The sequence below is a fragment of the Numenius arquata genome, chromosome 3 (assembly GCF_964106895.1).
Source record: "Numenius arquata chromosome 3, bNumArq3.hap1.1, whole genome shotgun sequence".
In the NCBI taxonomy this organism is placed as follows: domain Eukaryota; kingdom Metazoa; phylum Chordata; class Aves; order Charadriiformes; family Scolopacidae; genus Numenius; species Numenius arquata.
In genome coordinates, this window is record NC_133578.1 from 1,994,381 (window position 1) to 2,022,210 (window position 27,830).

Below are 27,830 nucleotides of genomic sequence, written 5' to 3' on the forward strand. Positions count from 1 at the left end.
AATAACAACTCTGCCATCAGTTTGGAAGAAACATCTGTGTGTTCTTCAAATCAAATTTATTTTCTAATATGTAACCTAAAATTCCTTACAAAATACGCTAAAAATTGTATTTCACGCATGTAAGTGAAATTTTTACCAAGTTTTTATAGTTGCATACCACAGCTGAGGAAAAAACCATGGCCCCATAACCCTAAGATGAGTGGGAAGAAAAGTATCACTGAATCACACAGGAATCCTTCAGGAATCTTGTTCAAAGGACTTTCAAAGCCCTCCCCTTCTAAAAGAAATGCAGCCACTGTATTGCTCACCTTTCCACAAGTTCTCTTGTGGAGGAAGTCAAAAATAGGCTCTGACTAATGCGCTGACACGACCGCGATGAGTAAGGCTCACGACTGCTCCGAGACGCGGATCTAAAACGTATGACTCTGCATATTCCAAAAACCACATGGCACCGGGTGCGAAACTACTGACTCACACCCCATCCGAGTTCATTTGAAGTCACATTACTCCTCAGAGAAAGCAGGTACACCGGGCAGTGGTGCTGCTCCCGGGTTCCTGCAACCAGCTTTTGATAGAATCAAAGAATCACAGAATGGTTTAGGCTGGAAGGGACCTTTAAAGACCATCTAGTCCAACCCCCTGTCCTGGGCAGGGACATCTTCAACTCCATCAGGTTGCTCAGAGCCCTGTCCAACCTGGCCTGGAATGTACTAAGAATGCATTTCATGAGTAAACACTTTTCATAAATGAACCAGGTTCAAAAATAGAACTTCCTAGTATTTGACAGAAGGTAAAGAAGAAGTATGTGTTACAGCAGTGACATGGAACATAATAAAATTTTCAGTCCTTCAAAATCCTGTTGATTTCCAGTTTTGTTTTGTTTTTTTTTTCCAAAAGTACCTAAACAATAAGCAAAAGTCATTCTCGGTGATGGCTGTCACAAGGCCAGGAGCCCCTCAGGAACCCTCAGAGAGGGGCTGTTGGGGGAGCTTCCCCTCCCTGCCAGTGGGGACAGCCGGCGGTAGGCCGCATCCCTCAGAATGGGCTATTCCCTCCTCAGCCACACACCCCACAGGCGTACCCCCCACAAGCCGCACACCCCCCAACCATCATCTCCTCAGCCACACACCTCCCACAGCCACACTCCCACAGCCACACTCCCACAGCCACACTCCCACAGCACCGGGCGCCGTTCCCCCGCCCGCCACCCCTCCCCACACCCACCGAGGCGGCAAAGCCCGTGCCCTCAGGGAGCTCTAAACATCGGGTTTTGACACTGGGAGGGGGAAATACCGAGCAATGGCGGCTGCCCGGGTAAAGGGAGACGAAGACACGACCACCTCTCCCGCCACCCCCCGCCTCAAGATGGCTCCCGCCCACAGCGACTGCACCCCGGAAGCGGGGAAGGGGCGTGGCCACCTGTAGCCCCTCCTCCCCGCGAGGCCCCCGCCGCTCAGGGGTGCCCCAGCGAGCGCCTGACGCCGCCGCACCTCCGCCGCGGCCGCTGCCCGACCCGCTCCTCCCCGCCCTGCCGGGCGTTACCGGCTCCCTCCCGCGCCCCCGCGACGGACCGGCGCGGCGTCAGGGTGTTGTGGCGGCGTTTCCTCCTCCCGGCGGTCAGGCGCGGCGGGGCAGCCTCGAGGGCCTGCGGCGGCGGCGGCGGCGGCGGGGCGGCGGCGGGTCGGGCGGCCGCGGGCCGGGCGCTCTGGGCTGAGGAGCGGGCGGGAGGGAGGGCGCTGCCGAGATGCCGCTCTTCGCCCCCAACCCCTTCGAGCAGGACGTGGGTGAGCCAGCGGGACACCGGGGAGGGAGGGCGGGCGGCGGCGGTAGTAGTAGTGGCTGGGCCGGTGCCTGCGGGGCGGCGGCCTCCTCCTCCTCCCCGCGGCGGGGCCCTGGGCTGCTGAGGGGGAAAGAGTAACGTCGGCCGGCGGTGGAGGCCGCCGTTCCAGGCCTGCTCGGTGAGCAGTCCCGCCGCGAAGCTTCAGGGGAAAGCCGGTGTGTTTCTGACAGGATTACCGGTAGTCCTGCCGCCATCCCGGCCTGCCCCGGCCGCTCTGTGCGGCTCTGACAGGGAAACGGGCCCGGTGGGGTACGGCAGCCGGCTCTGCCCAGCCCCGTTGGCGCTCAGCAGGTTCAGGGGGTGCTCTGTGGCCGCTTGTGCTGAAACGTCTGAAGTTTCCCAGCCTTTGAGATGGCTCGTTACCTCCTGCCTCTCACAGTGGGTCGGGTTTCCGTGGAGTGGTCTGTAAAACGTGTCCTTTTGGGGGAGAACTCGAGGGTGAAAGCCAGCTCTATTAACATCAGTAGGAACCCATTTTTATACCTCTTCTAGTACCCGATAATACTAAGGCGTCATCTAAGGCTGATTTGGGGGCATCAGGTTAAGCCTGAGCGGATATTTATTCCCATTACGAAACCATGAGGCAACTTCAGCTGGAGTTGGTGCCATCGACGGGATGAAGATGATGACTCAGTTGTTTTGACCTGTGCTTCTGCTCTGTCTTGTGCTTTATTGAGCATCAAACTTGTTCTGGGTGTTACTTGCTTAGGGTTTTTTTTTTCTTTCTTTTTTTTTTTTCTTTTTAAACAATGGATATTCTGAATCAAAACACTGGAAGAAGCAATTAAATTAAGCTAGATACCAGGGTCAGATTTACATTTCTTGTTACGCTGGAATTTTAGGTAAGAGAAGAATTCAACATTATTGGGATTTTTGTCAAGGCTGGGGAAGTATAAAGATGGATGTTGTGAGTGTTCCTGTTACCACACCGTCTCTTTTCTGTTGGGTATAAGTTGCACTGTTTTCTTAATGTGTCAGTAAAGTTAGTGTAATTCCCATTCCCTTTCTTCGTTATCTTTTCACAAACCGTTGTGAGGTTTTTAATGTTGACCTACGATGGAAATGAAAGTAGGAACTTGCCAGACCAGCTGTGCACAGTCCAGTTATTTCAAATAACCTGGGAAGTTTTCTGTGTGTTTTGCCGGACTTACATGAGTTAGAGCCACGTGAAAGATATTTGCACAAGTGGAGACTTTTTGAACTGGGGACTCTCGCAGCTGGGCACAGTTCTTTGGCAAAACTAAATGCTTCAAGAACTTCAAGATTGTAATACTTTAACAGTGGCACTCTCTTCACTTGCAGTTTCTTAAATTTTGCCTTGTATGCGTTGAGTGCAACTGTCTGCACTTACTACAATTAAACAAATGCAACAGAGTAGGAACTTTGTAATTATTGAGGCCAAATCTTACAGTCCCTTGCCAGGAAAAAATTCTGTTTGCCATTAGGAGCTTTTAAAAAAGTTATTATTCCATTGTAAATTAGACTATCCAGAATATCCAATGTGGATGGAGTGTACTTTAACTTGCAGTGTTTACGCGAGTGGTTTTTCCATGCTTGTAATATGCATCTGCCAGGATTTAACTTTTTTACATTTTGTTTTCTTTTTCATTTAAAAAAAGAAAAAAAGGGCACAGCAAGAAAAGAGTTGAGCCCAGCTGATGGCCCAGTGCTACTGGAGAGATCCTTTTCCATAGCCCCATCTACCCAGTGGTTTTTTTGATGCACCCTTGAGCTGATTCAGCTCTTTTTGGTGGAAAACTACTTTGTCAGAAGAAAGTATTAGCCTTGTGAGTTGGATCATCTGTGAAGGCGATGATTTTGGAAGTTTGGTGACTTGGATCTGCTCAGCAAAGGCTGGGAAATGGCAGTGAAGAAGAGGAGCAGGTCACCCCTGCTCAGCAGTGAGCAATGAGGTTGATCCAGCTCTCTCTTCAGACCATACATCTAGTACTGCTCTTTTTCTTGGGGCACTTTTATCTAGATAAACGCTCTTTTGCTTGGCCACAGCTGGTTTTGGTTTTTTGGTTCTAAACCCGTGTGTTTGCTTTTCATCAGAGCTGTGCAGAGTTTTAATTCCTTGGCATCGGCTTTGGTTGCTTTGTGTATAGCTGCAGCGTCACAAGATTAACCTATGGAATAGTGTTTTAGAGGAGTGTGGTTTCTTTCATCTGTTTTTCTTATCGAGAGGATACCCCAAAACTTCAGTTCTTTAGAGTGTTAGAAGCTTTTTAATTTCCTATCTAAATCTATTCAGGGTTAGTTCATGTGCACTTGCTGTTTTCCCAGCGCTGTCCTTCCTCTTAAATAACCTTCATCTTTTAAGTGGTTGCTCCTTCAATAGAGAACAAGCCTATTCCCTTTCATCCTTTGTTTAGTTAGCCTTCTTTCATAAGATTGTTGACGTGATCAAGGGAGTAGGAAGTATTTTTCTGTGTAGCTTGACTGGCAGCCAGAATTGTACACCGTATCATGGATCGCTGATAACTTGTGTGATAGCACTGCACGTTTCCTTGTGCGTCGCTGAGCTGTTCACTGCTGTGTCTCATTCTAGGACTGTATTTGCCTTTCTGTGGCTGCCTTACCTTGGTGGCCTGTGTCCCCTTGTGCTAGCTTAGCGTAATCATCATTCTCCTCATATCCAACCACTGAACGCTTCATTTCTAGGAGGACTTTTTCTTGACTGCGTGAATTTGCGTTTTGTCCTACTGTTACCTTTTTCTACCTAATCCAGTCCTCAAGGGTTTACTTTTACATTTACATGATGTTAAACGTAATATCATAGCCTCACTTTTTTGTTTTTAATTGTATTCTGAGGGATGTTTTTGTTACATACTAATCAATGGCTGGTAACTTTCATTTTGATGCTTTCCAGGCTCTAGATTACAAGCCTCTGTTAATCCCTCTCTGGTTTTTTCAATGTTTTTCTTGTAGTTTGCAGATTGTCTGACAAACAGAATTGCTTGCTTTTCAGGTTATTGGCCAACTGACTCGATGAAACAAAATGTCAGACTCGCTTTTTCAGCAAAAGTTATATCTCAAAAGGCCTTCTCAGTGAACTGGACTTAGACTGCAAAAAGTTATTTTAATATTCCACTTTGATCCAATTTTTTTTAGAATATAATATTCAGTGACACAAGTGGGAACCTGGGATCATTACAATTAGGGTTGCCTTTTCGGCGAGGACCACGCAGCGTTACTGGAAATGCAAGTCATATGACTGTAGTGTCATCATGTCTATAGTCACTAATTAAATTAAAGCTAGACTTTTCTAATTTGGCTATACAAAGGCAAAGTAAACAAACGAAGGTGTGTGGGATTAAATTTCTGGTTTTCATCCACGTGGTTCTGCTTGATCTTCTGAAAAACAGCAGTCTGGAGCAGTCCTCAATTTATTTCTTTCTATCTTTCACTTTTTATAGATGAACTCTGTTTTTTACATACTTAGAATAGCTTTGTGTAAAGGTTGAAGTATCTATGTGTGGACAAGATTTTATTTCACATAGCTTTGGGGGGCAAATCAGCCTCTAGAAAATTTTTATTTTATTGTCCACAGTCTTCAGCAAATGCCATATCAAATTGAAAAGTTCTTTGTGCTCAATCAGTGCTTGAGGGTTTGTTTTTTCTCTGTTTCTAGTGCAAAAATTGACGCAGGTGGAAGAAAAAGTTATGTTCTAGTATTTTTTAACTGATGTGCTGTTTGGCATCGTCAGCAAGCTTGGCCCAAGGGAATTCAGCACCGAAATACCGAATATTTTGTAAGTTTGAAGGTCACATGCACTAGGCAGCACAGAGGTAGGGCTGTCACCAGAGCAGGATTGCCGATTTCACTGTGTCGGTGTCAAATGCTAATGTTAAATGGGATATAGATTTCCAGCAGAAGCGCACAGCGAGAGATTTGTGTTGTGTAACAGCGTGATACGCTTTTGGTAGGAATCACAGCTTCACGTTTGGTACCTTGGCAGAGATTTCCGCAGAACTTTTGGGGTGCTTGTGTCATTCTTAGGGAATTCTGGGGGCTGTGAGGTTCTTGCAATTCCCTTTCTTTTCTTCCTTTTCTTGTTCATGTAGGTATTTTAAAATTCCCCTGGATGCTCATGCTGTTTTTCTTGCCCCTTGCCATTGTGAGTATAGATAGATCCTAGACATACCTGCAGCATTCTCAGTGTTGTATTGGAAATGGGGCGTGTTGCTTTTGCATTTGCAATCCTGAGAGATCCCAGCGCTGTGGTGTTTCCAGACCGGTAAGAGTGACCGTGCAGAAGCACACTTCATTATGAATGCCCATCTGGGACACTTTGACACCACGCCAACATCTTCAGAGACGGAGGACTTGATGTTTGAAAAGATGTAAACAGGGAGGCTTTTGAGGATTGCCACGTGTTGCCCAGTTGCAGTCCTCAGAGTATTTTGTTTCCTGTCTTTTGGTCTTATTTCCATGTGTTACCCGTCCCTTTCTTGCGAGAAAGAGTAGAAGATTGTTGCTCTTTCCAGCCTAACTGCATTCAGTCAGCTCTCCTTAGGGATGTTGTGTGGTAGAGAGAGGGTCCTGAAAAACTTTATCATGCTGTGGTGAAGCATTACCTTTTTTTCTGGAAGAGCTGGTGGCTGTTTGAAGGCAGTAGCTTGACAAGCATTTCTTCTTTTGGCAGTAGTATCAGCAAACAGTTCCCATCCCCTTCCCAGCTGCTCATTTTAGTGCTATCTCCTCTCTTGCATTGGCATAGCTTTTCGTGCAGCTGCATGTCCCATCAGATCAGGGAACTGATCCAGTCAAAGACGATTAATTGTGGGGTTTTTTTTATTCTTTGTGAGTTTTTAAAAATATACCAGGCAGCAATAAAAAGCAGCATATTTTGCTTTTGTCTTTATTTCTGTAAAAGTAAACTCAAGTCTAGCGTTCCTTCATTAATTGGAGGACTACAGAGGGTAAGTCATTTTCCTAAAGCTTATATTCTCTTAGCACTGAAAAAATCTTGGAAAATGCATCCTCCCACATCTGTTTCTTCTGATCAAAGTCCATGGCTCGGCATCTGTAAAGTAGTTATCCTTCAAGATTATTCTTCAGCTGGAGCTTGTGTTAAGCAAAAAAACAGATGCTGTTAAATTTGTCATGCTGGCAGGAAAGAAAACCTCAAAAGTTGTAAGTTTGCCGTAGGGCAGCCTTCGTATTCTCACCGGGACCATGTCTGCTCCGAGAACAGGCTGTGTGGATGCAAGAGGAAGGATTTTGGGTTTGATGTGCCTCCATGTGCGAACGTGCTGGCTGGGGGAGAGGAGGAAAAGTACAGGAGCTGTGAGCAGAGCTCAGCGTTATGGTAGCTTTGCTCATCTTCAGGGTGTAGAAGGTGTGGAGTTCAAAACTTCTCAGTGAAGCTTGGTAAACATCAGGCTTTCCCGTGGACAGTGGAAGAGTTGATTGGGATGGCATGGGGCATCTTCTGTCATGGCAGGCAAAGCTGATTGTGATTTCCTCTAAGGAAAACTTCCATATATCCTCTGGCAAGTGCTTCTGAGTTTTTGTAGAGGACAGAAGTGACACCTGTGTCTACGTAGGGAGGTGATTCTACCCCTCAGCTCCGCTCTTGTGAGACCCCCCCCCGGTGCTGCCTCCAGCTCTGGGGCCACCAACAGCAGAAGGACATGGAACTGTTGGAGCGGGGCCAGAGGAGGCCACGGAGATGCTGGGAGGGCTGGAGCCCCTCTGCTGGGAGGACAGGCTGAGAGAGTTGGGGGGGTTCAGCCTGGAGAAGAGAAGGCTCCGGGGAGACCTTGGAACCCCTTCCAGTCCCTCAAGGGGCTCCGGGAAAGCTGGGGAGGGACTCTGGATGAGGGAGAGGAGCCATAGGAGGAGGGGGAAGGGTTTGAGCCTGAAAGAGGGGAGATGGAGATGAGATGTGGGGAAGAACTTCTTTGCTGTGAGGGTGGTGAGAGCCTGGCCCAGGTTGCCCCGAGAAGCTGTGGCTGCCCCATCCCTGGAGGGGTTCAAGGCCAGGTTGGAGGGGGCTTGGAGCAACCTGGTCTGGTGGGAGGTGTCCCTGCCCAGGGCAAGGAGTGGGACTGGATGGGCTTTAAGGTCCCTTCCAACCCAAACCATTCTATGATTCTATACATATAGCCAGCCTCGTGGAGGGAGGAGAGCTGTTGGTGCCTCCTGGCAGGCTGAAGGAGCTGGGGCCCCACCGAGCTGCACCACCGTGCTCGTTTGACCCCATTCCTTACCTGGCAGTCTTTGTGGGAAAGCTATTTTTTTTTGGATCTGTGTGACAGCGAGTACAAAGCGAGGAGCTTGGTTTCGCTGTGTTTGCACTGCAGGGTCAGTTTACAAGCTTGCATCTGACTGGCATGTAAACAGTCAAAGTAATTTTCAATTTCCTGCATATTTTTATGTCCGAGTATCTATTTCAGTTTGTTTCTTGGCTGTGATATTTTAGAAGAGAGTGCTTTTTACTGGCGAATCATATTTATGTTGTGGGTGCAGTTATGTTTTTTTAAGATAACTTCTCCAAAAGTAAATTACCTGATTTGATTTGTTTCCCATTTTAAGAGGGGAGTAGTGGAGAGAGAAGGGAGTGTGGGAAGAGGAAAGTTTGGAGGTTTGGGGGTTTTGGAGCATATGAAATGATAAAAAAAGCTTACGGGTATGACAGTACCCGCCTGAGGTGTGGGTGTCACTCATAGGGATGCTGCAGGCCCAGCTGGGAGGCTGAGGTGAGCACAACCAGTGAAGGAAGCCTCCAGACAGGTATTGTCACACGTGTCACCTTGGTTTTTGTTTTCACACCCTGGTTTCTCAGCTGAGTTGCATCCTCGGACGTCAGCAGGCGTTGCCGAGGCTGGGGAGAGCCCACGTGGAGCATTGGTCACCACCATTGGTGACATTTTATGGTTCTGAACACTCGGGTGTGAAAGCCAACCTCAATTTTTCTTGGCTTCCATGCCTTTTTGTTGACCTGCCACCATTTCTTAACTGTTTACTGTTGGCTTCTTCCTCTCTGCTGGTGGAAGAGGGGGATTTACAGAAAGAGGCATCTCTAAAATACGCCAGGAATTTCAGCGGGGAGACAGTTCTCATCAGGGTGACACCAGGGAGTGCTGGTAATTAATGTGCCCAGTCTGTTTTATAGGCATTGGTGCTATTTGTCATCGGAGGGTTGGCTTTACATGCACAACCCGTGGCTGCTGTCTTTTGATGAGACGGATTAATTTGACTGATGAGTTTTGATGGGAGGATTCCCACCACTGGGGATGGAGACGTACACGGCGATGCTTTTAAAAAGCAGTTGTAGCTGGTGGAACTTCACAGGAAACACCCGGCTGAAGTTCTGTCACCAACCATTGCGTTAACGCTGTTCTTTTGTGATTGTTCAGTACTTCGGGTTCACGTAGCCAGGAAATGGGCATATGGGGGTTGTTTTGGTTTGATTCTTTTTTTTTTTTTTTAAATTAATTGAACATTAAAGTGTTTAAAATTGCCGGCACTCATTTATTTTCAAGAACGAGCAATGAATTTTCTGTTAGTCTCCTAAAAATATTGATGTGCTTAAAAGAAAATTTTAACAATTACGTCCTTCCTGGGTAAGTTTTAAAGAAGGTTTTTGCTGTAGGAACGTGCTTTCAGTGCAGTATTTGCTTCCTCTAAGTAGTCTAGTTTGTGAAGATAACCTATGGCCAAAATTGCTCATTTCTATTTCTCCTTCTTGGGCTGCTTTTACACCTGTAATGAAAGGTTTTTAGGGGCACTGTTGGCCGCTCTGCTTGCGTTTTCTTTGTGGAAGCCGTTCTGCTGAGCCAGCCCGAGCATTGTTGCAACTTTTGACTGCAAAACTCGGTACTGAAGCCCATTAGCAGAGAAAATGCTTAATTGCACATATGAAATTGGGTTTATCCCGCTGGAGTATTGCTGTCAGCAAACCTTGTGATTTTTGGAACAGCTGCTGTCACAGAACACCATCGAGTTGGTAGGGACTGACCATCATGTTCTGCTTTAATCTACTAAATAGTCTAAAATACTCAGTCCCAAAGGGATTTAGTGGCTTCTCTTACCAAAGTAAAATTCTGTACAAGTACCGATTAAGATACTGCCATGTTTATGAAGTGCATTCCACTGGGATTAATATACAGAGTAAAAATCTAAAAGCACCTGTCTTTGAATTTAGTTAAAATACTAAGTTGGTACGCTCAAATTAAATGCTAAGGCAAGAAATGCAATGTATAAAATATTTAATTTGCTGTTTATAAGCTGTTTTAATAGAACTGTAATATTTACATGTGATTAAAATAACATGGCTCTAATAAAAACTTAACAGGAAAGCACAAATAAATAACATTAAGCCTTATCAGTTAATATATAGAATGATATGTTGCAAATACTAATTAGGGATACGTTCTTTGGATAGAGCAGTCTGTTTTTTCTTGGTCTCTTGTGTGTTTTTTATCCATCCTTCCATGCCATTTATTTTTGTCAACACTTACTGTGGTGTTTAGATTTCCTGAAAAATCTAGTAGAAAAAAATATTTAAGTAAGTGTGTTGAATGAGGAGATGGCTTTCCTTTAGACTCCTAAAGAGATTTTATGTGTTTTTTCTTGGAACATCCCTGTGAAATACTTAATGGCGCACAAATGTTAGAAGACCTTGAGCAAATCTAAACTAGGGCTGGGACTTCAACCTGGAGTTAAACAAACTGTGCAGGAAGTTTCTTTTTCATCATTTAGAACATTACATTTCAGGATTTGTTTCTATTTTTGGATCTTTTAAGTACTCATCACATCTGTTAGTCCAGTGCTGGTCTTCCCATATGAAAACTGGTACATAATACTTTACAAGGCAGCAAGAATTAGCCTCAATCTGTAGAAGATGCTGCCTCTCAGTATTTTTTATGCGGAGTCTTTTTTTTCGTGTGTGTGTGACTGAGACGGTGTTTGTTGACTAGAACCTGGACTTAACAGGGCATTACATTTAATCAAGCTTGTTTTTCTTTCTAGAAAAGGCTACAAATGAATACAACACCAGTGAGGACTGGGGTCTCATTATGGATATATGTGACAAAGTTGGAAGTACTCCTAATGGGTAAGCTGTGTCTCAGCGTTACAACGTGGAATTTCATGTGAAGAATACTCTTTCAGAGAGAACGCGTCTCAAAATGCTCAGCGGAGTCAGCTGTGCAAAAAGTGCTACCGATCTGACACTTCTGCAGGCTCTACAAAGATCTGTAGTTGGCTTTAAAATTCTTTGAAAGAACTCTTCCGACAGGATTTCTAGTAGAGCAATGAGTGTATGCTGAGAGCATTTCAATTTTTGTGGAGTTTTGCACAGTAGACCAAGTTGTTCATATTTAATGATCTTGCATACGTTTCGAGAAGCAACTGTGCCAGCAGGAAAAAATGATCTAGTTTCTTTGCAGAAAACGATCTGGCTGGAACAGTTAGCTATTTATGATGAGAAACTTGTCTGTGTTTATTCGTTAGGAGCAATGGGACTGATGGAGGAGAAAAGGGAGGGAAACTTGGATCAAAACACAGATCAGTGTAATTCAGTTTAGCCTGAGTGGTAGTGCAGTGATCCTATAATGGCCAAAAGTATTTGCTGAATTTTAAGGTAATCTTTTTGAGATAAGTTCTTTTAATTTTTGAAGTAAATCTGAATTAATGCCTAGGCTGAATTCTTAAAGTGATGGTAGAATTTTTATCAGTTATATGTAATGTTTAAGGTAACTACACTGAGAAGATTCTTTTTATATTAATTACCTCCCACGAGGAGTAATAGCAGATCTATTCCACTGGTAATCTTTAGTCCTGAAGACAAAAAAGCATAGAATGTCCTTTGAGTCCTTTCTTAAAAATCTATTTTTTTTTGTTTAGTGCCAAAACACTTTAGTAGACAGAGCTGTTTTAAATCTACTTGTTTTGGGGAGAGGAGTGTGTAAAGAAATTTAGGGTGGGTTTTTGTTTTTAATTACACGTGCAAAATATATAACTATATATAAGTTATGTAATCAAATCTTAATGGGGTTTTTTTGTATATACAATAAAGTCCTAAATTCTGAATTTGATTTGAAATGGATGATTTCAAATTCAATTTGATTTCAAATAGACAACTTAAACTGATAATAAATGCCAGTAATTCATCATTTATTATGCTGTTTCTTCTCTTGATTAATACAGGGGCATAAAATCTTCCTCCCCACTGTACACACAACACACTGAAACAGACATCTTTTTTCATGTTAATAGTGAAACAGTTTTGGTTTCATTTCTGGGCAGGCTTTTTTTTTTTTTTTTAAGCTTTGCCTAGGCTTGCGATTCCACGACGACTTCAAATTGCCCGGAGAGAGAAGTTGCGCTCAAGAGGGTTGTCGGGTGTTTCCTCGCCCCTCGTGCGATGGGTTCCTTGGCGGGGATCTGGCTGGTTTTCACATGGGAAGTTCAGCCACATCGGTTCCTCGAGCCAGGCACTGCTGAAGCCTGGGAGAGGGAAGGGACTGCGTGCCTGTAGGAAGGGACAGTGAGTGTTTGATCCACTATTTTCATCGGTGGCTTTCACTTGTGCCTGCCTAAAGCCACCAGGGAACCAGAGCCTTAGTGGGGAAGAGCAAAATAATAGCGTTAATGAAGCCTTACATATGCCTCAGGCAGTGTACCTGGTGCATGCCATTAATGCTCATTTTAAGTATGAAACTCATTAGTAGAGTAACATTGAGAGTGCTAATCATTGTTCTATACTTATCTCGGATTTTACTGAAACAAATTATAAAATTTTTATGTCTCCTTAGCGTCTTGAAAATGGGATCCAAGAGCTGACAAACTGTGAGCACGATTTTTAAATTAAACCCATAGAGACCCTTTACAGCAGCCAATAAAATAACCATTCATTTAATCATCACTGCTCCTCATACTTTTTTTTTTTTAATGTAGATGTTTCTTTCATTGTCTATTTCAAATCAATTTCCACAACTGAATGGCAATTGCTCCCTTTATGACCTGTCAGCAGTTTTATGGACATTAACACAAGGCGCCGGTGTGAAAACGGAGTCTGTTCCAATCCAATACACATATAAGAGCTAACAGGTTGTTCAATACATTTTCCAGATTCAGCTCTGGGACAGGTTGAGGTTAGGTTACTTTTTTTAATATTAGACCCAGGTTTGTTTTTTTTTTTTTTTTGTTTGCTTACCCAACTTGAGTACCCGGTGTCGTTCGTTCTGCAGATCACATCAGTCACGTTTGTCACTCGTAGTTTCTGTCTTCCTTTTTCAGAGCAAAGGATTGCCTTAAAGCCATCATGAAGAGAGTAAACCATAAAGTTCCCCACGTGGCTTTGCAAGCACTTACAGTGAGTAGAATAGCACTGTTTTCAATAAACTTTGTATGCTTTTATGTAATGCAGCTATTATAAATGTGTACTGATCAATTAATACCTTCATATATCTCCAGTCAGTGAGAGTGTGCGTGCTGAGCAGAGGATTAAATTTAACTCTTTTTATGTATGTTTTTATTTTGCTTTCTTTTCATTGTTGTCATGCATTTTCACAATTGTCTTTCTGTTGTCAGCTTTTAGGAGCCTGTGTATCAAACTGTGGAAAAATATTTCACTTAGAAGTATGTTCTCGTGATTTTGCCAGTGAAGCTCGAAGTATAATAAATAAGGTAATTTATTGACTGGGGGAGAATTATTTTGGCAAGTTCTTTGCTTTGTCTCACCATAGCAAAGATTTGGCAAAACTGATGTTGTAGTTAATACGCATTTCTAGTTTTGGTGCAATTGCAGATACTGCTGGCTGTTTGTCTTATCACTGAAATTTGTGTACTTTAATTTTTACTATGAAAATATGATGTATTCAAGAAGTGACGAGTTGCTAATACCTACTCCACATTTTTACAACATTACATGAACAATTTTAGTTAAAATCTGTGACTCTTCCTAAGCTCAATTAATTTGATAATGGTGAAGACAGCTTTTCTTGAAGAGAGTTTTTATTTGGCTTGAGTGAAATTCATGGGCTGAAGTGCAAAGGGAAAACTGTGAGAAAGTTAAACTTCATTTTTACAAGGAAAAGGATAGTTTTCAGACAACATTATTAGTGTCCAGAGATTCTCAGAATGCTGAATGAGGAAAGGAAGACCTAAATGGTTTGGGTCAAGCAGCTGATGGGATCTAAATTTGGTTGTGATGAATTGAATAAGCAGCAACAGCTTTCCCCTAATTAGTGCTCCAGTTGAAGACAAAAATGGCTAATGGGTTAAAAAGAAGTTAGTCTTCAAATATATGGGAGGCCTGGAATCGTCAGAGGTGGAGCAAAGCAATTAAGGAAACTAATAAAATTGCTGGGAAGCAAAATGAGTTCACAGCTCTTCTGTTTCTCGCTTTGTGTGGGAAAAATAGGTCTTAAAGTCCTCCCCTTTGTTCTCATTAGCCATGGTCCATTCTGAAATAGAATGTTGACCTTCATGATCTGAGAGCACTCACGGATGTAAAACCAAACCCTTAATCCCACTGAAGAATGGGCTACTGGAACAGAGTTTATTTTCTTGTTGGGAAATGCTTACGTTTTGCCCCCATCCCTGGCCCACTTGAAGGAATAATCTTCAGAGGGCTGATGAAATTGTACTTTCTCCCTTTCCTCCAAAAGAAAATTAGTTCAGACAAGTGTCACAAATGTCTTTGTGCTGCTGCTGAGCCTATCAAGCTACATCTCCTCTTTCCATTCAACGCATGCTTGAGCCCAGACTTGTCAACTTTCTTCCTGTTCAGTACATGTTTACGTGTGAGGTGCAGGCTCACGGTGTGACCTGCGCTGCACTTGAGTGAGAGATCTTGAGTCGTGCAGTCCCGGGCTCTTACCCGAACAAGCCACAGGAAGCAGATGTAGGTGAGCCCAGCAGCCCCGGAACCCTTATTTGGATCCTTTGGATTCAAACTATAGTCTTTTCATCAACTGTCAAACAAACCCAGGAAGCGCATGGAGTCTGAAGTGCTTTGGTCCATGTTTGGCCCTCACGGTGATGGCATGACCTTCACGGAATCACGGAATTGTCAGAGTTGGAAGGGACCTCTAGAGATCATCTAGTCACATATATTAGCTGCTCTGTTGAAGAGTTGTTCTTTTGTGCTCCAATAATCTTTTGAAGGCTGTTACAGGATGAACAGCAGCTGATGTTTAATGTGACTGAGGTGTACTCCGAAGGGTATTCTTTAACCATACGGTAGTGTGATACATGACTGACCTGCTTTTCTCAAGGTGGATTATCACATTGGGTGAGGTTGTTAGCACATGAAATTTGCAGTGTTGAATGAAATCATGGTCCTCTGTGGATTTAGAGTGGCTGTAAATCCTGTGGATGAGCTGTAGAGGCTCTTTTGTGCAAGAGGCTAGAGAGGAATGTGGGAGCCAGAGGAACTGCAGACAGAGCATGAACTTGATCTTGATTTGCCCCCGCTGCAAGCAAATATCTTCATTTACCAGCCTGTCCCTGCACCTCTGGTCCTAATTCAGGAGCTAATAGTATAGACTGTCCCACGAGGTGGGTGCCACTGTACATAATGTGTAATTCCTTTTTGGGAGGAATCTGAATCAAGGAGACGTACATACATACATATGTGTGTACAGAGATGGCACAAAGGTCAGGGTTTTGTGAGAAGTCACAAGGAGAAATGTGTTCTGGCACCTGAGGAGACAGCAGAGGTCATAAAAGGTAGTGAAGGGTTATTGTCTCGTAGGGAAAGACAGTGTCTTATATTGGACCAACTGAGATGGTTGGGGGGGGGGAATAACAATACGAATTAGAAGTAATGAAGAGAAAATTGAGGTAAAGTGGAAGGTAACTAACACAGAGGTGCAGAAAAGTTGATGTAAGTGTGATAGCCTGAATCAGTCTCTCTAAAACTATTGAGGTGGAAACATGGTTAACATTTGAAAAGTCAAAAAGTTTGTCAGTCTTTTTCCTTAACTGGTCCTTAATGCCCTAAAAGGGACGCCACTAAAATAACAGGAGTATAGGTAGGTGAGCTGTCTGCAAGATCCGAGCTCTGGCTGTGCAAGGGAATTTGCCTCAGAGGATTGCTGTGAGGGTTGAAGGAGCCCTGATTTCGAATAACCAGTTGTTTGGGAGAATCGGGGAAATCTGAACTACCTGCAGGCTGTGGCTGCACTGGGGTAGTGGTGTTGGGAACAGCTGTGGCAGCTTCCCGACGAAAGGATGATGCTCCAGAAGCCAAGCATGCTCTCTGTAATGTCAGAACTGTTGTATAAAAGACCATATATTCTGGATTTTCTTTTCCAAATTTTCCTAATCAAGACAATTATTAATTATTGAGGATATCTATAGTAAACTGGTTTTGGTAACAAAGTCTTACTGAGAGGGAACAGCTATTTCTGTTCATTTTGAGGTACAAGCATCCCTTTTTATGCAATTTTGTCTTCTAGGCTCATCCGAAAGTAAGTGAAAAGCTAAAAACCCTAATGGTGGAGTGGTCGGAAGAGTTTCAGAAAGACCCACAATGTAGCTTAATATCTGCAACTATTAAATCTTTAAAAGAAGAAGGCATAACTTTTCCTGCAGCTGGATCGCAGGTAAGAGCTGGTCTGGGATACCAGATCACCATTGGGTTCAGTGTTCCTGGCAGGGAACAAAATGAAAATCTGTCCCAATGAGCTCTTTTGTGCTTTCCATCAGAGCAGAGTGCAATCCTCGTTCTCGTTTGAGTGCCTCCTTACGCTGAGGTTCACTTCTGTTCATTTGTTTTTTTATGTCCTCGCCTTCCTGAGAACAGACTAAAGGCTATTTCATGATGCCCTTATGAGCTGTTTCATTTTAGATCCTTCTTTTGTTCCAATCATTTTTAGAGCTTCATTGAGCTGTCACCACCTTAAATCGAAGCAATTCTACGCCCACACTTTGTACTTGGTGTTTCATGGTTCTAATTGCTGACTTGGAGCACATACCTTCATTTTTCTTCACAGTGTCTCACAAGACAAAGGGTAATATCTGGAATTGAGACATTTTTGAAGCTGATCTGTGCTATGCTCTCCTTTTCTCCTCTTTCTTGTTCATGCTGTTACCTGTCCGTGTCAGGAACTGTCCTGGCTCTGCAGGAGGTGCTCCAATCCCTAACCTCACCCTGTGTATTTTACTTCTGGGGGTGTATTATGCCTAATCTTCGATGACAGGTGGTATTTTCTATGCTCTATTATTGATGGTTCTAAATATTTTCTCATTAATTATGAGTCGGGTGAAGATCAGTCCTGAAAATTAGACCTGCAGCTTCTGTTACGTATTCCTTACATGAAGTTTACTTTTCTCTGTATTAAACGGAGGGTTTTTTTATACTTTTACAATCTTTCCTTCCTCCACAAAGATGTTTTCACTTCTAAATCTAGGATATGTGTTAAAACATATGGCAGAAACATGGAAGATCTAGAGTACTGCCAACCAGTTACACTTCCTTTCCTACAAATACATGTAAAATGACTTCTTGATGTTTTTACCTCATACACTTCACTTCAAACAAGCAAAGCTGAGGTTGTTAGTGTTAGCTACACTTGTACAAAATTGTTTTTGAGGACCACTGGTAAGTCCTAGACACGGCTAGTGTTGGAAACCAGATTCTTCATTCCTGGGATGTGCAGGAAGACTTCCTTGTTGGAATGAAAATTCTAAGAATGATTTCACTGGGCTGTTGCAGAGACTCCTATTGTTTAACTCAGCAGCTCCCAACTTGATGTGCATTTGCTTTTCCTTCCCGTGGTCCCACCAGCAGAGATAGAAGGTGGCTTTTTGCTCTGATAGGGGGAGCAATCTCTCTTTTCAGCGTGTCCAGCTGCTGCTTAACAGAATCATAGAATGGTTAGAGTTGGAAGGGACCTTAAAGATCATCGAGTTCCAACCCCCTGCCATGGGCAGGGACACCTCCCACCAGACCAGGTTGCTCAAAGCCCCATCCAACCTGGCCTTAAACACTTCCAGGGATGGGGCCTCCACAACTTCCCTGGGCAACCTGTTCCAGTGCTTCACCACCCTCACAGTAAAGAATTTCCTCCTAATATCTAACCTAAATCTCCCCTCTTCCCATTTAAAACCATTACCCCTTGTCCTGTCACTACACTTCCTGACAAAGAGTCCCTCTCCAGCTCTCCTGTAGCTCCCTTCAGATATTGGAAGGCTGCTATGAGGTCTCCCCGGAGCCTTCTCTTCTCCAGGCTGAATAATAACTTGGGTCTTTGCAGACGTAGGGCTCCAAAGAGCTTTTCCTCCCTTTTGAAGGGAGGGGTGGAGGCCTGGAGGACAAAGGTGGAAAGAGCAGTCATTTAAGTGAGTGTTCTCACTTTATTAAATGAGACTAAAATAATTATTTAAATGAGATCAGCTATTTTAATTAGATCTTATTATTTGTTTTACTCTGGTCCTTGCTGACGGCAAAATAAAACCTGGCTGAGATTCCGAAGAGTAATGTTTTTTGTTCTAGAGGGTCATCTTGGTTCAGTAATGAAATGCTACAGTAGGGCAGATAACCAGGAACAACATTACTCATTTTTTAAACTGCATCATTATAGAGCTTGCTTTTTCCTTTGCAACCCGAACTTACTCTGCTGTTAATACATTTTGCAGGCTGCCACAAATGCTGCTAAGAATGGTTCATCATTAAGTAAAAACAAAGAAGATGAAGATATAGCTAAAGGTAAATTGCTTCTCACAGCCTTGGGTTAGACTTTGTGCTCTACAAGTTTTGTTAAAATGCACGGACATAGGACGTTGTTCTCTCTTCTGCTGCACAGAAGGGAAAGCAGGGGCACAACAGGGTGGGAATTAGTGGACTGTGTCATTCAAGGTGTTTTCCTCATGGATGAGGATTTGGGGTGAGGATTTCTTCCCCATCACGTAGCCATTAGCATTGTTTGGTGACTGCTTTCTCTTCAGAGAGCTTGCTCCTTTCCCTTCTGCACCCACGTGTTTTATTGTAGCCTTCGTCTTGATGCTTTAAAAAAAGTAATCAGAACATTTGAATGTTTTATTATTTCTCCTCTTGGATATAGTTACTGTTGTTCAGCTGTCATAGTGAAGAATTTATCAGTATTTTTGATCATGCTAATGATCCTGCTGAGATATTAAATATCAAATATTAGAGAAGCAGATAAGACCATGTTTATAATATAGGTATTTAAGAAACGTGTAGACATGGCACTTCAGGGCATGCTCTAGTGCCCCAGACTGTTGGGTTGTGTCTGGTTGTGGGTGGGGTGGGGTGTGGTTGTGGGTGTTTGGTTTGGCTTGGTTTTGGTGTTGGTGTTCTGGGATTTTTTGGGTGTGGGTTTTTTTTTGTTTGGTGTGTTTTTGTTTGGTTTTTTTGTTGTTGTTTTTTTGGGGGGGTTTTGTTGCTGTTGTTGGTTGGACTCGATGATCTCAAAGGTCCCATCCAACCAAAAAAATATTCTGTCATAATATAGCAGTAAATATTTTTCTTTTTATTAGGGAAGCAAACTGCCTTTGTATACAGGGATAAAATACGCAAACTTTTTTTTTTTCCCCTCCCCTAATTGTAGCTATCGAATTGTCCTTGCAAGAGCAGAAACAGCAACAAATGGAAACTAAATCCTTGTACCCATCTGTAGAAATCCAGCAAAACAATCAGAACGCCAGGAAGGTGCGAGCTCTGTATGACTTTGAAGCCGTCGAGGACAATGAGCTCACCTTTAAAAGTGGAGAAATTATTTTTGTTTTGGATGACAGGTATAAGATACTCTGATGAAGGTGCTTTTATTCCAGAACTGTTGTTTTCTTAGGATAGTAATCTTTTCCTCTGATGCTTTTTTTCATACAGAAATGTATATTTTCACTCTGGCCTCCCTCAAATCCCTTTATCTTCCACGACTCTTTCCATGCCCCAAGTTTTTGACCTCAAGTCATTTTTGGCGCAGGGAGAACCTCACTGTATTACGTTGGGTATTTCAATACGTAGGTCCAATTTGTTTGGAGTTTTTAAGATAAATGTTGTTTGGTTATTAGGTATGCCATAAGAATATACATATGCATTACAGTGCTAAATTCCAGCTTCTTCTAGCCATTGTTAAGTTTCTGGCTATCAAGCATCACATCTGCTAAGAATAAAACTCAAGAAATAATACTTAAGATAATTATTGTTGTTGTCACCGTTGCCCCAATGAGAGCTGAGAAGCAGAAGTTCTTCCCTGCTAATGCTGTTCTAATTTCATAGGCTGTGACACATCAATTATATTTCTAATGTTAGTCCCCACTACTTGTGTACTTCTTGCAAACTTTTAGGTGAAGCTCTAATGGGCTATCATCTAATCAACCTAAAGAATTGCAGAGTTGTGCTAAATTTGAGCGATTGCTACCAAACTACCTCCCCTGATCCCTTCCTCCTTCCCACTCCTCTGCCCTTTGGCAACTCCTTTGGCTTTGCTGCTCATCTCTACCGATGTTCTCCTTTGCCTTTGTTATTGGATACACAGGGAAACGGTGTATTAGATAGCACAGGTTTTCTGTCAAAAGCCCAAAATATGTCGCTGACGGTAGCATTAATACATCTTTATTTCCCCAGTGACACCAATTGGTGGAAAGGTGAAAATCACAGAGGAGTAGGACTGTTCCCATCTAATTTTGTGACTTCTGACTTAAATGTGGAACCCGAGGCAGGTAAGTTGGCTACGAAAAGCTGTCGGATTATTTTAGAAAGGTGGGTTTACGGTGGAACTACTAGTGAGCCCATCAGCAAAATAATTTCCTGAAATCAGCCCAAGGAAAGAATCGAGAGAGAAGTCCTACCCTTGTTTCAAACAAGCAAGCTTATACCGCTGCTGTAGCTCAACGATTTCTGTCTTCTGATTCTCTTCTAAGTTGTTACCTTTTTCCTGTTACAGAAACTCAGTTCAATTTACCATAATTCTTGGTCAGTACCACATTACGTCTGAATCCAGTCACTTGCCATTTAAAATGTCAAAGTCTCTTTTCAGAGCAAGTATAGAATAACATCCATACCCATGTCAGCGCTTTGTAAGAATCACATTGTTGCCTTTATTCGTGCTCATGGTACCAAAATAAATCTTAACGCTTGGCTTAAAGTAACTGTATGTGTGTTGGAGGTGGTTTTTAGATGCTAATATGACTCAAGAGCCTTTTCCTTGCGGGGCCTGGGTTCACAATCAGCCGACAATCACAACAGCCCAAAGGAAGCAGCTTGTCAGAACGTTGTCCCTTCTCCAGCAGCCGGGCGCATCGCTGCTTAAAGTACTTACTCAAATCTCTCTCTCTCATTTAAAGATCTGATGGCAAGCAAGGGGAAAAACATGTATTTTGAGTTAGCATAGTAACACAGCTGCAGAAAAGAAACTAATGTTTGTTCTTTCAGCAACTGTGGATCAAAACTCTGTTCCCGAGGATACTGCAGAAGAAATTAAGAAAGTAGAACCTGAGCCAGTTTATATAGATGAGGTATGCAGTCACTTTTGATATAAAAAATTGCTGAGATTTTACATTGGTTGAAACCTTCTTTTGTTACTGAATGTTAGCAGATAATTGTTTTTATATAAAGAACTGGAAAATTTGAAAATTAAAACATTCTCTGCCACGCTTCAAAAATAACTGTTCTGCATCTTCTCTTCGCTTTTCAGGATAAGATGGATAAAACACTGCAGGTACTTCAGAGTATAGATCCTACGGATTTAAAGCTTGATTCTCCAGATCTTCTAGACTCAGAAGGTACTTTGAGCACTAAGTTCCCTAATTTTTGTATTTCTTCTCCACCTTTTGTGGATTGAACTGGTAATTCTTTGGCATTTATTTTAAGCTTAGAGAAGCCGTGGTCTGTGCTAACAGCCTACTGCAGAATAGCTTGGTTCACAGTGGGAGGGTGGGGCTATATGCATAACTCTAAATTTTCTAATAGTTGCCAAGCCAACTCCGTGTTCAGCGGAGTAATTTGCATAACTTCCAGCTACTCTGCGATGCCTGGGCTTTGCCAGAGCCAGCTACCTATAAAAACTCTGCTTGAAACAAGCAATTGATTCTTGTGTCAAAATTTCTCCAAAAGACTGCTGGCTGGGAGGGGAGGGGAAGCTCAGTTCACTTAGGAGCCAATTAGTTCAAGGTGTGTAATAACCGTTGAGCTTACATTAAAAAAGGAGCACGGAATGGAAAAAGGGGAGGTAAAGGAAGCTCTACTGTCCAACGGATCGAGATGGATTCACGGGCAGTTGAGGTTAGATGTTCCAGTAGGAGGCGACAGTCATAGATCCTGCGCAGTGCAAGCAGAAATGCCAAATATTCCATGTTTTTCATCAGTAGCTTTTTGTTTGAGAGGGTGGAGGGAAAGAGGATGATGACGCAGAATAACCGAGGTATTTCTCCTGTCTGTTTGGGCTGGAGGAACGGGACACACGTGATGACTAGGTGCACTCTCCAATTTCATATGTTGTTTTAGGGTACTTGGTTAAAATAATTTCTGGCCGCATTTAAAGTTTTAATTGTGTAAGACATTAATTACCTTCACACTTTTGTCTTCACAGATATTTGCCAACAGATGGGTCCAATGATAGATGAAAAACTCGAAGAGATAGATAGGTGAGCTGTAACATACCTTCTGCATTATTTACTATGATTTATTTTAAATTGTGCAGTTGTATTTAATTTTTTTTTTCGTACTTTCATCTCCTAAGCTAGAAAATCTTGCAAGAAAGACATTTTGACAATTCCACCTTTATTTTTTTTAATGCTTAGGTATGTAGTCAGATTTGATTGCTGCTCTCCAAAACCCACTGCATAAGTTACTGAGTGTATTTTATATTGGCTCTTTTGGACTGTAGCCTTTTGTGCTCTGTCTAGGGCTTGGTAGAGAAACTTAGTCTTTGCGTGTAATTGTTCTGAAACAGGAAACATTCGGAATTATCGGAATTGAATGTGAAAGTTCTAGAAGCTCTGGAGCTCTATAATAAACTGATGAATGAAGCACCCATGTATTCAGCCTACTCGAAGCTCCACCACCCTGTACAATACCCACCTACATCTTCAGGCGTTTCGGTGCAGGTCAGTATCCCTTTGCTGGAAATAGAGACTTTCCCGATATAGATTTCTATTTTAAAAGATGACAGCAAAAACGAAGCGTACGCTTTCTTGCTAGCCTACGGGCAATCTGACATTGCCTGGTGACTTTTTATAGCCTTTAGAATAAAATATCATTTACTTAGTAGAAGAGAGTACTTCAGTTTGCAGTTACCTGCTTGTACAATAAGGTATAATTGTTAATTTTGCCCTACTAACGGAAAGATACTCTGTTGAAAATACATAAAGATTCCTTCCGGGATAAATTTTGTGCGGTTAGAATGGTGTGTTTGGGCAGCTCGGTGGATATTCTTGCTGTTAGTCATGTCCTCGGTCTTAAAGTAAAATGTTACCCCCTTATCTAATAGCGGGGATGCGAGTGAACTTTAATATTAGTGCATTAATCATGAGTGCAGTGTACTTTTCCTAAATATAGAAACCCTAGTCTGGTTTTAGCTCCCTTTTTTGTTCTTAAGAAATGAACATGTTGTGTATTAGGGGGTGTAGTTGCTCAGAACTGTTCTACAGTATCTCTAATGTGCCATATTGATGTTTGAAGGAAACAAAAATGGAGGAGAAAGAGGTTGGTTTTTTTTTTGTTTTGTTTTTTTAAAGATCCTTTCGGAGGAAAGTATAGAATGAGTGTTTTTAAGTGAATTTCACTTTAATGTTAATTGTTCAGTGTGAAAAGAATAGTTGCCATGGCAACTGCTAGATCTGAAGATATGTCAGTTAAAAGTAATTTCATGTCCTTAACTGCTGGTAGCGATGGAAAATTCATTATATTTGGAGGTTAAAAAGTAATTTAAGCCAGAAGGCAACTGGAGTTTACTGTTTCTTCCAAGACGTGTGCTTCCAGCTTCCAGCGGTGAGAAATGCGAGGTGACGCTGACCATGCTGAGCTCAGCACGAACCCGTTGAGCAGCAGAGACTTCTCTAGACTAAGCATGTTAAACCACCTGTTCTATCTGAATTTTGAGTCAAGACTTGCATTATCTTAAAACAGAAATACAAGAAATAATGTTTTCGCTTTCCTTTTTTGTTATAGTCTTAGGATATTCTTAAGTTTTAATTTCCAGAATGTGTTAAATAACAATTCTCGCGTGGGGCCCATCTTCCTACTCCACACTGGGCCTCAAAATGTGTAAGGATTGAACATCTTAAAGCCAAGGCTTTAGAGAGAAAGAAAGAAGGTTTCCGGGAGGGGCAGAAGTCTTGGACGTGATACAGAAGGTTCTTTCAGATATTAAGCGCTGACCTTGTTAACAGTCCGTGTCTGGAAAGTACCTTCTGATGAAGTAAAGGATGCCTATTTAAAACGTGTTACGAGAAGTTACGCGTTTTGGTTTCAGAACCTTGTTGGAAAAATCAATTGATGTTCATTCAGCCTTTGAACCCTGTTCATTGTAGAGCTACCCTGTGCTGCATTTGCCGCTACTTAATTGAAAATAAAAGATATACAATGTGGTTTTTTTTTTTATTGACAGCCATATCCTGTGCAGCCACCTAGTGGAAACTACATGATGCAGGGTGTCCACCAAGTCACCATCTCCCCAGGCTACAGCTTAGGACCTGATCAGATGGGGCAGCTGAGGTCTCTGCCTCAAAGCATCAATTCTTCTGGAGCAGCTCAACCAGCTCAAGCTGCGTATTTAAGGTATCGCTTCAGCAAACTGTTAAATCACCTTCTTGATGGTAATTATACTATTTTGTCTAGAGGTTGTGTGTTCTTGAGATATTTACAGTGACATGTAATGCTGTTTGATCCTTTTGAAAGCGTACAGATCACTTCTGGACTAAGCAATATTCTTATTTGCAAATCTGCTTATTGGATAAATAGACGTGAACTTGTCGGAATTAGATTTGGTTTGTCTCGTTACAGCCCAGGACCGGATTCTGTGTTGAACCAGACGTACGTGAACCAGAGCCCTGCCCTTCCGTCAGCCGCCGGCGCAGCTAATTACAGCCCGCAGCCGCTGGGGCTGTCGGTGGATATGGCAGCCTACCAGAACAACACCTCGAGTCTGCCTCAAGGACCAGGCTATCCCCTGGCAGTTCCTCCTCATTCCCTTCTGCAGCAACAAACGAATTACCACCAACAGCCTCTCCTTTAAAACCAAACCGGCTCCTGTGTCTGAATTGGTGAATAAAGGTTGCCTGACCTAATGATTTCGATGAAAACCTGTCACAGATATCAAACCACGTTTTCCTTTTAAATAACCCGACTTACTGAATTAGGGTGATGCCGAGTAAAAATATGCATCAAAGATAGCTTGAACTAGATTAGCTGATGGTTTAAAATAATTTCAGATTACTTTGAGCCCTTACTTCAGTGGTTTCAAGAAACGCTGCTTGCGAATCTTAAGTTGAAATATTGTCCAGAAAGAATTTTCTTTCAAATGTGTTTCTGAAAACTTGAGGATGCTTAATCACTGTTACGCGTTGCTCTTGTTATGCGTTGCCTCCTCCGGTATCTTACTTTCCAAGTGGCTTTACAGAATCTCTGCTGATTTATTCGCCGCCTTCTCTCCCCGCTGCCGTAGTTCGCTTTCCGGCGCGACGTGTGATTGGAACAGCTGCACGGGGTCAGGAGAGGAGAGAGGGGAGAGGAAACGATTTGATATTGTGACAGCGAGGACCGTGTACCTACAGAAACATGAGAAAGGAGATTTTTACAGCGCGGCCTGTTAGGTTTTTGGGAAACTATGGAGACCTCCTGATGCGTTTCTCTTGAAGGAAAGAGTTTTGCTGGAACTGGCTTGTGTTTCTCTGTCGGAGGTGGCACTGCACGCACAAGTCTCCTCTGCGAGAGCAGGCGAGGGATGCTCCCAGCTGACTGTGTGGGCTCTCTCTGGATACAAGGTGCTCAGCCAGAAACTTGTACAGAACAGCTTTTCTTTTCCTTTTCAGATATATTGAGGAGTGAAGGAGTATTGTAGTTCCTTGGGGTAAAGGAGGGGCTCAGGAATGTTTGAAGCTTAAGACTGTGAGAATCTGCCTTGTGGAACAGGAATCGTCTTTATGGGACCAGGAGGTTCTTGCCTCTCTTGGATTTCCTTTCTCTGCCACCGTTTCCATGGTTGGATAAATGCCGATTACGGTTGGATAAACTCTTAAAGCATTTGGAAAAGGTGTATTTAACACACAGTCTGTACAGGCAGGATACACGTGCTTTATCAGCAGGGACTGTGCTCCTCGTTTAATACAAGGAGCGACTGCCTATTGAAAATAACAAATGAGTCTTTTAGGAAAGGAATCGCCTTGAAACCATGGAAATGTAGCGTTTGGTGGCTGAGGAAAGAAATCTGGTAATTTCTTCCCTGATGCACTTTTTTAATGGGTGGGGTTTGTACAAGAGGAGCAGATGAGCTGAATTATCTTTCAGGAATGTGGGATTTCTTTATTTTATTGTTTCAGCCTCTTAAAATAAAATCACTTCGTTCTTCTCACTTTAGCATAGTCATCTTTTTACCTATTTTAACAATTTTATGATGAGTAATAATCTTTAGATTGGGAAAATAATGGAAGCAAATCAGTGATAAAAACATCTCAATTAAATGCATGAAACTCCCAGATGTCTAAATAACTACGTTTGGTGGATAAATTTTCTACCAGATGAGAACTATCAGATTGCAGACTGTTGTTGAGTAATAAAAAACACCCTTCACTCAGTGCCACCTCCATTTCTTTTACTTTTTATTTAATTCTTTGGTATCATGACCTTACTCATTTGCAGCCTCATGCTTATGCAATAAGGTATTCAGTACCTGCTCTTTAAATCTTTTTTATTATTATTATTATTTAAATCTGTGCAATTGGAAGGAAGCTTTTGTCTTTCCTTTTGACATGATTTTAATGTCTTCACCCTTCCCTCTGAAGAAGCTTAGTATAAATAACACCTGTTGCAATACTGAAGTATTTTGATAACTCGTTCCTTGCGTTCTTTAAGAAGAATAATTACTTCCAATGCTGCTGTTCAAAATTCTTTTTGTTTGGAGATTGGGTTGGTTTTTTTGGTAAGAGTTTACTTTGTTCCAAGTTGCTGTGCAGTCAGACTAACCCTTGCTGTCATTTCTGTGGATTCTCCCTGTTGGTTAGAAAATAGAGAGTAAGGGAGGTATTTTTCTTGGATTCAAAGCCTTGGTCCAGCAGAAATACTGGGTATCTTACCTTGAGATGGCTAGGCACATGGGATTTGATTACGTTCAGTTCATTATTAAATATAAATAATGTACATACTCATTTGTCTGAGATTTTCTACATGGCTACATATATGCATCCTGTTAAAGCCTGAAATTTTATAAAAGCAGGATTTGTCACTCTGTTGTCTCTTCTGTTCCTAATTCTGTGATATGCAACTTGTAGATAGTGTAAAATAATTTAATTATTATTAAAATAGTGTATTTAGAGGGTTTTGGTGTTAATAGGATCTTTTTTTTTTTTTTTTTCCTCTTCATACTTCTATACATTATCATATTTATTTTTAAGGCCTGATTGTAACTGAACACGCTGCCAAAGGATTTCTCTAACTTCCGATTTCTACATTAGGTTTCTACCTGCTCTTTTGTATCAGGATCGACGGTAGATAACTTTCGGCTTTTTCATAGAAACTCTTAATGGTTAACGTAGAAATCTCTGCAACTTTATAATGAGAATTGTATTGTAATGTATTTGTTTCCTGGACGTTGAGAATATCAATACTAGAAAGATTTTCTTCTGGTGTGAGTTGGCAACCTGTTATGTCTAAGTTATAGTCAGCCCAAAGCAACAACCGAAGTTGTCTGTAATACAACCTCGCAGAGACGTGTTGGGAGGAACTGTGGTCTTTCACACAGCCTTGGTGTGACAGATGAATTGTCTGTTTGATTTGGTACTGAAATCGCAATGTTTAAAAAAAAAAAAAAAAAAAAAAAATCAGATTGTTTCTGTAATGAGTAAATG

The 27,830-nt window shown here is 42.3% G+C and overlaps 1 protein-coding gene across 2 annotated transcripts; it reads left to right on the forward strand.

Moving 5' to 3' along the window:
• Window positions 1-1,664: 1,664 nt before the first annotated feature.
• Window positions 1,665-27,779, forward strand: STAM2 (signal transducing adaptor molecule 2). Of its 2 annotated transcripts, none has more exons than XM_074144923.1 (14): window positions 1,665-1,784; window positions 10,824-10,908; window positions 13,095-13,170; window positions 13,389-13,484; window positions 16,262-16,408; window positions 18,444-18,513; window positions 19,376-19,562; window positions 20,395-20,489; window positions 21,202-21,284; window positions 21,464-21,551; window positions 22,358-22,412; window positions 22,721-22,874; window positions 24,377-24,546; window positions 24,772-27,779. In XM_074144923.1, the coding sequence occupies exons 1-14, from the start codon at window positions 1,745-1,747 to the stop codon at window positions 25,001-25,003; spliced, it is 1,578 nt and encodes a 525-aa protein (XP_074001024.1). In that variant the 5' UTR covers window positions 1,665-1,744; the 3' UTR covers window positions 25,004-27,779. The 2 variants fall into 2 exon arrangements, with proteins under 2 accessions (XP_074001024.1, XP_074001023.1); XM_074144922.1 differs by having other exon boundaries at window positions 1,745-1,784; window positions 13,095-13,169; window positions 13,370-13,484; window positions 24,772-25,075.
• Window positions 27,780-27,830: the final 51 nt, after the last annotated feature.

Bases quoted from the DNA above. Each gene is read 5' to 3' on its own strand.
- STAM2 (XM_074144922.1), top strand. From the start codon at position 1,745: ATGCCGCTCTTCGCCCCCAACCCCTTCGAGCAGGACGTGG. The intron at 10,909-13,094 runs GTAAGCTGTGTC...TTCCTTTTTCAG, and splicing joins GTTGGAAGTACTCCTAATGG to AGCAAAGGATTGCCTTAAAG. The intron at 22,413-22,720 runs GTGAGCTGTAAC...GTTCTGAAACAG, and splicing joins AAACTCGAAGAGATAGATAG to GAAACATTCGGAATTATCGG.